The 10977-nt window shown below is 41.0% G+C and overlaps 1 protein-coding gene across 7 annotated transcripts in view; it reads right to left on the reverse strand.

The window, feature by feature from the left end:
* The window catches only part of LOC139419123 (protocadherin-10-like), a 36521-nt gene extending 34124 nt beyond the window's left edge, over positions 1 to 2397 (reverse strand). For 6 of the 7 annotated variants that reach the window (XM_071169073.1, XM_071169072.1, XM_071169070.1 and 3 more), the window contains exon 1: positions 1 to 2313. This exon is cut by the window's left edge and continues 855 nt beyond it. In XM_071169073.1, coding sequence (XP_071025174.1) covers positions 1 to 1704 — 1704 coding nt within the window. In that variant the 5' untranslated portion in view covers positions 1705 to 2313. The other variant, XM_071169066.1, reaches the window with a different exon arrangement.
* Positions 2398 to 10977: the final 8580 nt, after the last annotated feature.

Below are 10977 nucleotides of genomic sequence, written 5' to 3' on the forward strand. Positions count from 1 at the left end.
CAGGTGTTCTTTGGCGGTGCCGTTCTTACCGATAGGGGCTATCACCGACGGCGCGTTGTCATTCTGGTCCACAATAATGACATTAACGGTGCTGTTGGAGGAGAGCTCTGGGCTCCCGGAGTCTTTGGCCTGCACCATAAAGCTAAACTCTTTCAACTGTTCATAGTCGAATGAACGCAGTGCATAAAGGTAACCAGTGTCCTGGTTGATTGACACATAGGTGTCGACGGACATGCCCTGGATGTCACACTCCAATATGGAGTAGGTAATGAGGGCGTTCGGACCAACGTCAGGGTCCACGGCGCTCACCGCGTGAATAAAAGCACCTGGTACATTATTCTCCGTCACATACACATCGTAAACTGGCTGCGTGAAGCGGGGTGCATTATCGTTCTCGTCGGAAACATGTACCTTGATGGATTTGCTCGTGGCGAGGGAGGGGAGCCCCTGGTCTTTGGCTACAACGGTGATTGTGTACGAGTCTGTGTTTTCTCTGTCTAATACTCCATCCGTTACTATGGTGTAGTAGTTTTTAAATGAAGATTTGAGTTTGAAAGGAACGTCACCCAAAATCTCGCAGCTTACCAGCCCGTTGTCGCCCGAGTCCCGGTCGGTGACGCTGAAGAGGGCTATGACGGTGCCCGGGGCGTCCTGCTCGCTCACAGACTCGGTCACCGTGCTGAAACTGATCTCCGGTGTGTTGTCGTTAACGTCGACCAGTTTGACCATGACTTTGCAGTGCGCGGGCACGGCGTTTGCTCCCAGGTCTTTAGCCTGGACATATATCTGGTGTGTACTACTCTCCTCGTAGTCCACTTCCCCAGCCACCTCTATTCTCCCCGTCCTGGCATCGATTTTAAACAGATCCTTTACCAGCGCCGGGTTGTGGTTACTGAATGAATACACTATCTCTCCGTTCTGCCCTTCATCGATATCAGTGGCGTTCAGCTGAATAACCAGAGTGCCCACTGGTGAATTCTCCCGTAGGCTCACAGTGTACACCGACTGGTCGAAGATGGGTGCGTTATCGTTGGAATCCAGGACTTTAACGACCAGGAGCGCGGTGCCCGTTCGTTGTGGCACGCCTCCGTCTACTGCCGTGAGCACGTACCGATGCACTGCCTGCTGCTCCCGGTCTAACGGTTTTTCCAGCACTAACTCCGCAAACTTGTTCCCGTCGCTCTGTGTCTGAACATCCAGGTAAAAATAGTTATTGTTCGTTATGGCGTAGGTGCTGAGCGCGTTAGTCCCGACGTCCGGGTCGAAAGCATTCTCCACCGGGAACCGGGTACCTGGGGTGGCACTTTCCGTTATCTCCACAGTGATGTCTGTCTCAGGGAAAGTGGGGGGATTGTCGTTGATATCCATCACCTCGATCTCCACGCGGAAAAGCTCGAGCGGGTTCTCCAGAAACACCTCGAGGTGCAGGTTGCACGGTACTGTCTGCCTGCATATCTCCTCCCGGTCTATTTTCTCCTTAACATAAAGATTCCCGTTCTCCAGGTTCACATCAAAGTAAGGGTTCCGCGAGCTGGGCACAGTCTGGAAGCGGCGGGCGGAAAGTTTGGTGATGTCCAACCCCAAATCCTCCGCGATATTCCCAATGACCGTCCCGTGTTCCTGCTCCTCCGGAAGAGAGAAGCGCAGCTGGCACACGGCTCCATCCAGCAAGACCGAGAGAAGGAGCGGGAATAACAAAATCATTTCCACTCCTCTCACTCTTCCTCTCTCAAGTGCACTTAGATATATGTCGTGGGTATTACTCCGATTTCTTATTCGAACTAAGCATTTCCCATCCCAGCTTCGGTTCGCAGGAATAAGGCACAATCAAAAGCTGCAATAATGAAAATAAAACTACGGCTGCTACCCATACCCAAATCAGCTATTCCTTCTTTCGCTCATTGCGTCGTCGTGTCAACCGGAAAGCATTCCTGTATTTGAGTCGTGAGAATCACGGCCATTTGATCCTCTCTTCTTTCAGCAAAAAAAAATTATATATTCAGTCCAGGTTTGTGAATTTTGGCCGAAGCGCCAACATCTCGGCAGGCAGAGGGAGGCAAGACGTGTAGACCCTAATACAATCCTCACCCACAGATGGAATCCTCACACGTATCAAGTCCCAACTAAGTGCCATAAAAATGTCAAAACGTTCCTTCACGAAGGCATAACTCCAGAAAGCACCATTCGCCTAAAATCCTAAACTTGAACACGGTTTGCCAACATGTAAATAAACGACAAAAATTGTACTTTCTCTCTCGCTTTTTCTCTCTCGCTCTATAATCAGTGCGGCTGAGCAGCAAGGAAAGCGGATGATCCTCTCTGCTCCACTCCTGTAAAGCGAGTGAGGGGGAGCGGGGTTGGTTTTGCGCACAGCATCTTTTCCCACCAGCCAATAGTGTCCGCAGACACCCGACGAGGTTACTCCTGATTGGGGCACCGGAATGCCAGGCAGCGCGCACCGTCCCACGGACCTGCCCGGACCCTTCTCTTTACTAACAACACGAGCCATCAAGCGGTGGTGGCGCTCGAGCCACTGCCCCAGCCCCGTGCAAACACGAGCATGAAGCCCCAGTCAACCGACACACCGGACAGAAATAAAATATTTCACATATCCCGTGAATGAAATAGTCAACTAGTGGGCAACGGGTGGAATGTGAATTTGCAAATCCGTCGACGGGTAACGTCTTGGTACAAAGCATCGTTTAATAAGAAGCATAGGCTCCCGGTACATGATGGCTTTAAGTTAAAAGCGCAGCCAGCGAATGTTGAAAGTGAATATTGTAGAAATCGCCTGTTCATCATCGTGATGTGTTGTGTTATTTTCTTCTTCGGTTCAGTTTGATGAATGAACACGAAGGTAATGACTAGAGACTATGCCCAGGCAAGCAACAACAACCCTGTAGGGAAAGATGGAATGAGTGTTTTATTTCAATAGCTGCTGTTTAAAATGAAAGTGTGTGTGTGTGTGGTATAGACCAAAACAGTCCGTGACCACAGGTAATATAGCGCTCTATTCCAGTGACGCAAATCTCTAATGATTTTCCTTCCGTACTGTCAAGCAAACACTCGAGTGCAATTAAGCACGCGCACACGAACACACTATCCATATAGGCTATCGATAATGATGATGTAGCCTATACTAGTCCGTGACTCACACTGACTCATTCATGGCCAGGTCGTCATGATATGTTGAATGGTCAACACAACATTTGCTTTCGCATTCTCTATCGGTCTATCTGTGATTGGTGAACATAGGCTATTGAGTATTGATGCAGTCAGCAGCTAGGATGTAGTCAGTAGGCCGTCTTCTTTCTTATGATACGTGACCGTTGGTTATTGATGTAGTAACCTAGAACCAAAGCTTGGGGATGTTGCCAATTCCAACCCGCCGTCATGACGCACGTGCCCTCTGGCGGTCAAAACAAACGGGATTGAAGATTGCCGAAACTTTTTAATTAACCCCGTCCCCTGTCAAGTTATCAATAAGCATGATTAATGTATGATGTCTATCAAGATTATGTTTTGTTCAAATACACTACACAAATAATAAAAACGAAACTAAAACGGGAGGAAGGAATCAGTTATAAACATGTTTGTATTCATTCCCAAATTCCTTCATCCGCACAACTATCGTTGTAAATAATATGATAGTATGCATCAATATTCTGTTATGTTGGTGCGGTAAAGACACAATGAAGAAGACATATAATTAACGTAAAGCTGTAAAAACAAAATAGCTGTAAAATGGGAGTAAATGATCAACATGTTTTAATTGCAATCTTTCTTCTTCTGGCACAACGATCATTCGTTTATAAAGGACATACCAAGGACAGACATGCATATAGTTTGTATCCCAAATGGCACCACAATCCCTATATATAGTGCACTACATTTAACTAGAGCCATATAGGCCCCATGTCAAAAAATAGTGCACTACCCAGAGAATAGTGTGTCTGAATGGAGCATCCCATAATTCATATTCCGTTTAATGTAGCATAGCCAAAGCCATGCTAATAGCCTTTAGCATGTTAGCACCGCTATCTTCACTGTTTCATCATTAGCCCACTCTCTCCGACCTTAGCAATGAAACTAATTTCATCACCCTAACCTACTTATTTGATTCGTAAGCCATATGGTTTAATAGGCTATGTGCTTGCGTCCCAAGCGTCCCAAAGTACACCGTATTCCCTATATAGTGCACTACCACGAGCCCTGGTCAAAAGGGGTGCATTACGTAGGGTGTAATGTGCCATTTGGCACGGAGCATCAGTCTATGCAGTGATTTGAAAAGAAAGGAACAAAAAAGGATAAACAGAAAGAGAGGAAGGCTGCAATCTAAGCGTCCTTCCTGACCCACTTATTGGAGTATACAAACAGACAAAACGTCGTTGAGGGTAATTAACATAAGCTTCCGATTCCGTATTTAATAGATAGTCACGCAGCAATTACGGGACCGTAATACAAAACAGACATGACCATTGTAGACTGGATTTAAGCAATATGGTGTTTAGATGATTTTGTAACATAACAAGTCTCACAGACAAAACGCTAGAGATACTGCTGGATGAATTACCATACTTGTCTTCTCTGATTCTCTGTGACAAAATCAGACTGGCACTCTAGTAGTGGGATGAGAGAGAGAGAGAGTGAGAGAGAGAATCCTTCTGAAGGAATCTTCCCAACATTCTAGAGACCAAGGTCGCCCCCTAGTGATTGTTAGCGGTACTCTGTATAAGAGAGGATATTTCTACATCTCCCCATAAACACTGCTCTCAGAACAGTTTTACATATTCCCTCGTACACGTTAAGATGCAACCTGGTGGGAGGGAACTATTCCTAAATCTGTGTCTTTACTGAGGATGTGGTCTCCTCATAAACGCTGCTTTCTGACCAGTTTTACATATTCCACTCATAATGGTGATGATACGATCTGATCCTAGATCTGTGATCTCAGACCAGTTTTACATATTCCTCTCATAATGGTTAAGATACGATCTGATCCTAGATCTGTGCCTATTAGGCCTAACGGACACATTCTTTACCCAGAGACATGATTAAGTAAAAGCCATATCACCCCGGATATTATCGTTTCAATATGAGAGCGTGTATAATTTAACGGCTCTGAAATGACAAATGCCGACATAGTTTTCTGACGGACGGTGTCATAACCGGGGTTGATGGCGATGGCTGATGGTTTTGCGGGTGGCGGGTTTGACGGGGAAAGGGACAGAGACGTTGATGAGAGAACGGTGGCCTACCGTTAATATTTAATGCAATGAACACAAAAAAAAAGCAATTATGATGTCATTATCAGAGGGAGCAGCACAGGAACATATACTTATAGTGTCCCGGAGCAGACCATAATATTGATACAGGAGCCAACGCCTCAAAGCAGTTAGACTGCACTGCAGCTGACTTCTGTTCTACAGGGCAGACTGTAAGGGCTGTACCGTTGTCTGGATGAGCAGAGGGGCAGCACAATATTGGACAGTAGACTTCATGTGAAATAAATGACTTTCATTGACTGTAGCACAGCTCTCTTCACTGCTTGCTTTGCTACCTCTAACAACTACATTCCTTGCCAATGATGGAGTTGTAATGATATAGTTGAATCCCATACATTATTGCTTTGTATGGTAGACTTATTGTGAAATGGACCGCGAGCATAGGGTTCCATGTTGCATGATAACAAAATATTGTGAAATAGATGACTGCATTACACTAGACTCTGTTGACTATGTTGGTATACAACGAGTGAGAATGACATGTTGTGTTAATGTTGTAATGGTAGTTGAGTACTGTACCTCTGTCCAGTGTGTTATGTATGGTGAAATAGATGACTGCATTACACTAGAGTCTGTTGACTATGATGGTATACAACGAGTGAGAATGACATGTTGTGTTAATGTAGTAATGGTAGTTGAGTACTGTACCTCTGTCCAGTGTGTTATGTATGGTGAAATGAATGGCAGTAATAGTGCTCTCTACTCTCTTAGAAAAAGACAAGAAAATGGTTCCAAAAGGGTTCTTCGACCGTCCCCATAGGAGAACCCATTTTGGTTCCAGGTAGAACTCTTTTGGGTAGGATTCTACCTGGAACCCATTTGGGTTCTACCTGGAACAAAAAGGGTTCTACCTGGAACCACAAAGGTTCTTCATTGAGTTCTCCTATGGGGAGAGCAAAACAACAATTTTAGGTTCAATGGTAGGCCTATACTAGGGTTGAGTAATGAACAGTATTGTATGGTAGATGCATTGTGAAATGGTCAGCGCTAGTCTATATGCACTGTATAACGAAGGGTTAGCAGTAAGTAGTTTTCACTCTGAGTCTGAGAAAGAGCAGAGAGACGATGTGTTTTTCCAGCATGGTGCTGAAGCAGAGCTGTCCAAAAAGCTGAAGCTTTCAGTGTAGCACAACAGGACTGTGAGGTACTACACGCACTGTGAAAAGACTGCAAATAATGACATAATGCATATGGGCACACCATACCACTTAAACTGCCGCTGTACTGAGAGGAGCTGTCCATGGTTCTGAATAGGTACAGTATTCTGCTCAGTACATTAGCGCTGTAGTGAGAGGAGCTGTCCATGGGTCTGAAGCGGTACAGTATTCTGCTCAGTACATTAGGGCTGTAGTGAGAGGAGCTGTCCATGGGTCTGAAGAGGTACAAAATTCTGCTCAGTACATTAGCGCTGTAGTGAGAGGAGCTGTACATGGTTCTGAATAGGTACAGTATGCTGCTCAGTACATTAGGGCTGTAGCGAGAGGAGCTGTCCATGGTTCTGAATAGGTACAGTATGCTGCTCAGTACATTAGGACTGTAGTGAGAGGAGCTGTCCATGGGTCTGAAGAGGTACAGTATGCTGCTCAGTACTATAAAGCCTAAGTGAGAGGAGCTGTCCATGGGACTGTAGGGAATGGTACAACAGAGAATGATGCTATATAGAATGGTACTATAGAAAATGGTACTATATAGAATGGTGCTATAGAGAATGGTAGTATAGAGAATGGTGTTATAGAGGATGGTACTAAACAGAATGGTACTATAGAGAATGGTACTATATAGAATGGCACTCTAGAGAATGGTACTATAGAGAATGATACTATATAGAATGGTACTATATATAATTGTACAATAGAGAATGGTACTATAGAGAATGGTACTGTAGATAATGGTGCTGTAGATAATGGTGCTATAGAGAATGGTACTATAGAGAATGGTACTGTAGATAATGGTACTGTAGATAATGGTACTATAGAGAATGGTACTGTAGAGAATGGTACTGTAGATAATGGTACTGTAGAGAATGGTACTATAGAGAATGGTACTGTAGATAATGGTACTGTAGAGAATGGTACTGTAGATAATGGTACCGTAGAGAATGGTACTATAGAGAATGGTACTGTAGATAATGGTACTATAGAGAATGGTACTGTAGAGAATGGTACTGTAGAGAATGGTACTATAGAGAATGGTACTATAGAGAATGGTACTGTAGATAATGGTACTGTAGATAATGGTACTGTAGAGAATGGTACTATAGAGAATGGTACTGTAGAGAATGGTACTGTAGATAATGGTACTGTAGAGAATGATACTATTGAGAATGGTACTGTAGAGAATGGTACTATAGAGAATGGTACTGTAGAGAATGGTACTGTAGATAATGGTGCTATAGAGAATGGTACTGTGGAGAATGGTACTATAGAGAATGGTACTATAGAGAATGGTACTATATGGGATGGTACTGTAGAGAATGGTAGTGTGGAGAATGGTACTATAGAGAATGGTACTGTGGAGAATGGTACTATAGAGAATGGTACTATATGGGATGGTACTGTAGATAATGGTACTATAGAGAATGGTACTATAGAGAATGGTACAGTAAAGAATGTTTCTGTAGAGAATGGTACTATAGAGAATGGTACTGTGGAGAATGGTACTATAGAGAATGGTACTATAGAGAATGGTACTATAGAGAATGGTACTATATGGGATGGTAGTGTAGAGAATGGTACTATAGAGAATGGTACTAAATGGGATGGTAGTGTAGAGAATGATACTATAGAGAATGGTACTATAGAGAATGGTACTATATGGGATGGTACTGTGGAGAATGGTACTATATATAATGGTACCATATATAATGGTACAGTAGAGAATGGTACTATAGAGAATGGTACTATAGAGAATGGTACTATAGAGAATGGTACTATAGTGAATGGTACTATAGAGAATGGTACTATATATAATGATACTATCTATAATGATACTATATAATGGTACTGTAGAGAATGGTACTATATATAATGGTACTATATATAATGATACTATATATAATGGTACTGTACTATAGAGAATGATACTATATATACTGATACTATATATAATGATACTATATAATGGTACTATAGAGAATGGTACTGTAGAGAATGGTACTATAGAGAATGGTACTAAAGAGAATGGTACTATATAGAATGGTACTATATATAATGATACTATATATAATGATACTATATAGAATGGTACTATAGTGAATGGTACTATAGAGAATGGTACTATATAGAATGGTACTGTAGAGAATGTTTCTGTAGAGAATGGTACTATAGTTAATGTTTCTGTGGTGAATGATACTATATAGAATGGTACTGTAGAGAATGGTACTATAAAGAATGGTACTGTAGAGAATGGTACTATATAGAATGGTACTGTAGAGAATAGTACTGTAGATAATGGTACAATAGAGAATGGTACTATAGAGAATGGTACAGTAGAGAATGGTACTATATAGAATGGTACTGTAGAGAATGGTACTATAGTGAATGGTGCAATACAGAATGGTACTATATAGAATGGTATTATAGTGAATGGTACTATAGAGAATGGTACTATAGAGAATGGTACTAAATAGAATGGTACTATATATAATGGTACTGTAGAGAATGGTACTATAAAAGAATGGTACTATATAGAATGGTACAGTAGAGAATGGTACAATAGAGAATGGTACTATAGAGAATGGTACTATAGAGAATGGTACTATAGAGAATGGTACTGTAGAGAATGGTACTATAGTGAATGGTGCAATACAGAATGGTACTATATAGAATGGTACTATAGAGAATGGTACTATAGAGAATGGTACTATATAGAATGGTACTATAGAGAATGGTACTATATAGAATGGTACTGTAGAGAATGGTACTATAAAGAATGGTACTATATAGAATGGTAAAGTAGAGAATGGTACAGTAGAGAATGGTACTATAAAGAATGGTACTATATAGACTGGTACAGTAGAGAATGGTACAGTAGAGAATGGTACTATAGAGAATGGTACTGTAGATAATGGTACTATAGAGAATGGTACTGTAGAGAATGGTACTGTAGAGAATGGTACTATAGAGAATGGTACTATAGAGAATGGTACATTAGAGAATGGTACTGTAGATAATGGTACTGTAGAGAATGATACTATAGAGAATGGTACTGTAGAGAATGCTACTATAGATAATGGTACTGTAGAGAATGGTACTGTAGATAATGGTGCTATAGAGAATGGTACTGTGGAGAATGGTACTATAGAGAATGGTACTACAGAGAATGGTACTATATGGGATGGTACTGTAGAGAATGGTAGTGTGGAGAATGGTACTATAGAGAATGGTACTGTGGAGAATTGTACTATAGAGAATGGTACTATATGGGATGGTACTGTAGATAATGGTACTATAGAGAATGGTACTATAGAGAATGGTACAGTAAAGAATGTTTCTGTAGAGAATCGTACTATAGAGAATGGTACTGTGGAGAATGGTACTATAGAGAATGGTACTATAGAGAATGGTACTATATGGGATGGTACTGTAGAGAATGGTAGTGTGGAGAATGGTACTATAGAGAATGGTACTGTGGAGAATGGTACTATAGAGAATGGTACTATATGGGATGGTACTGTAGATAATGGTACTATAGAGAATGGTACTATAGAGAATGGTACAGTAAAGAATGTTTCTGTAGAGAATGGTACTATAGAGAATGGTACTGTGGAGAATGGTACTATAGAGAATGGTACTATAGAGAATGGTACTATAGAGAATGGTACTATATGGGATGGTAGTGTAGAGAATGGTACTATAGAGAATGGTACTAAATGGGATGGTAGTGTAGAGAATGATACTATAGAGAATGGTACTATAGAGAATGGTACTATATGGGATGGTACTGTGGAGAATGGTACTATATATAATGGTACCATATATAATGGTACAGTAGAGAATGGTACTATAGAGAATGGTACTATAGAGAATGGTACTATAGAGAATGGTACTATAGTGAATGGTACTATAGAGAATGGTACTATATATAATGATACTATCTATAATGATACTATATAATGGTACTGTAGAGAATGGTACTATATATAATGGTACTATATATAATGATACTATATATAATGGTACTGTACTATAGAGAATGATACTATATATACTGATACTATATATAATGATACTATATAATGGTACTATAGAGAATGGTACTGTAGAGAATGGTACTATAGAGAATGGTACTAAAGAGAATGGTACTATATAGAATGGTACTATATATAATGATACTATATATAATGATACTATATAGAATGGTACTATAGTGAATGGTACTATAGAGAATGGTACTATATAGAATGGTACTGTAGAGAATGTTTCTGTAGAGAATGGTACTATAGTTAATGTTTCTGTGGTGAATGATACTATATAGAATGGTACTGTAGAGAATGGTACTATAAAGAATGGTACTGTAGAGAATGGTACTATATAGAATGGTACTGTAGAGAATAGTACTGTAGATAATGGTACAATAGAGAATGGTACTATAGAGAATGGTACAGTAGAGAATGGTACTATATAGAATGGTACTGTAGAGAATGGTACTATAGTGAATGGTGCAATACAGAATGGTACTATATAGAATGGTA

Source organism: Oncorhynchus clarkii, chromosome 10 (genome assembly GCF_045791955.1).
Source record: "Oncorhynchus clarkii lewisi isolate Uvic-CL-2024 chromosome 10, UVic_Ocla_1.0, whole genome shotgun sequence".
Taxonomy (NCBI): domain Eukaryota; kingdom Metazoa; phylum Chordata; class Actinopteri; order Salmoniformes; family Salmonidae; genus Oncorhynchus; species Oncorhynchus clarkii.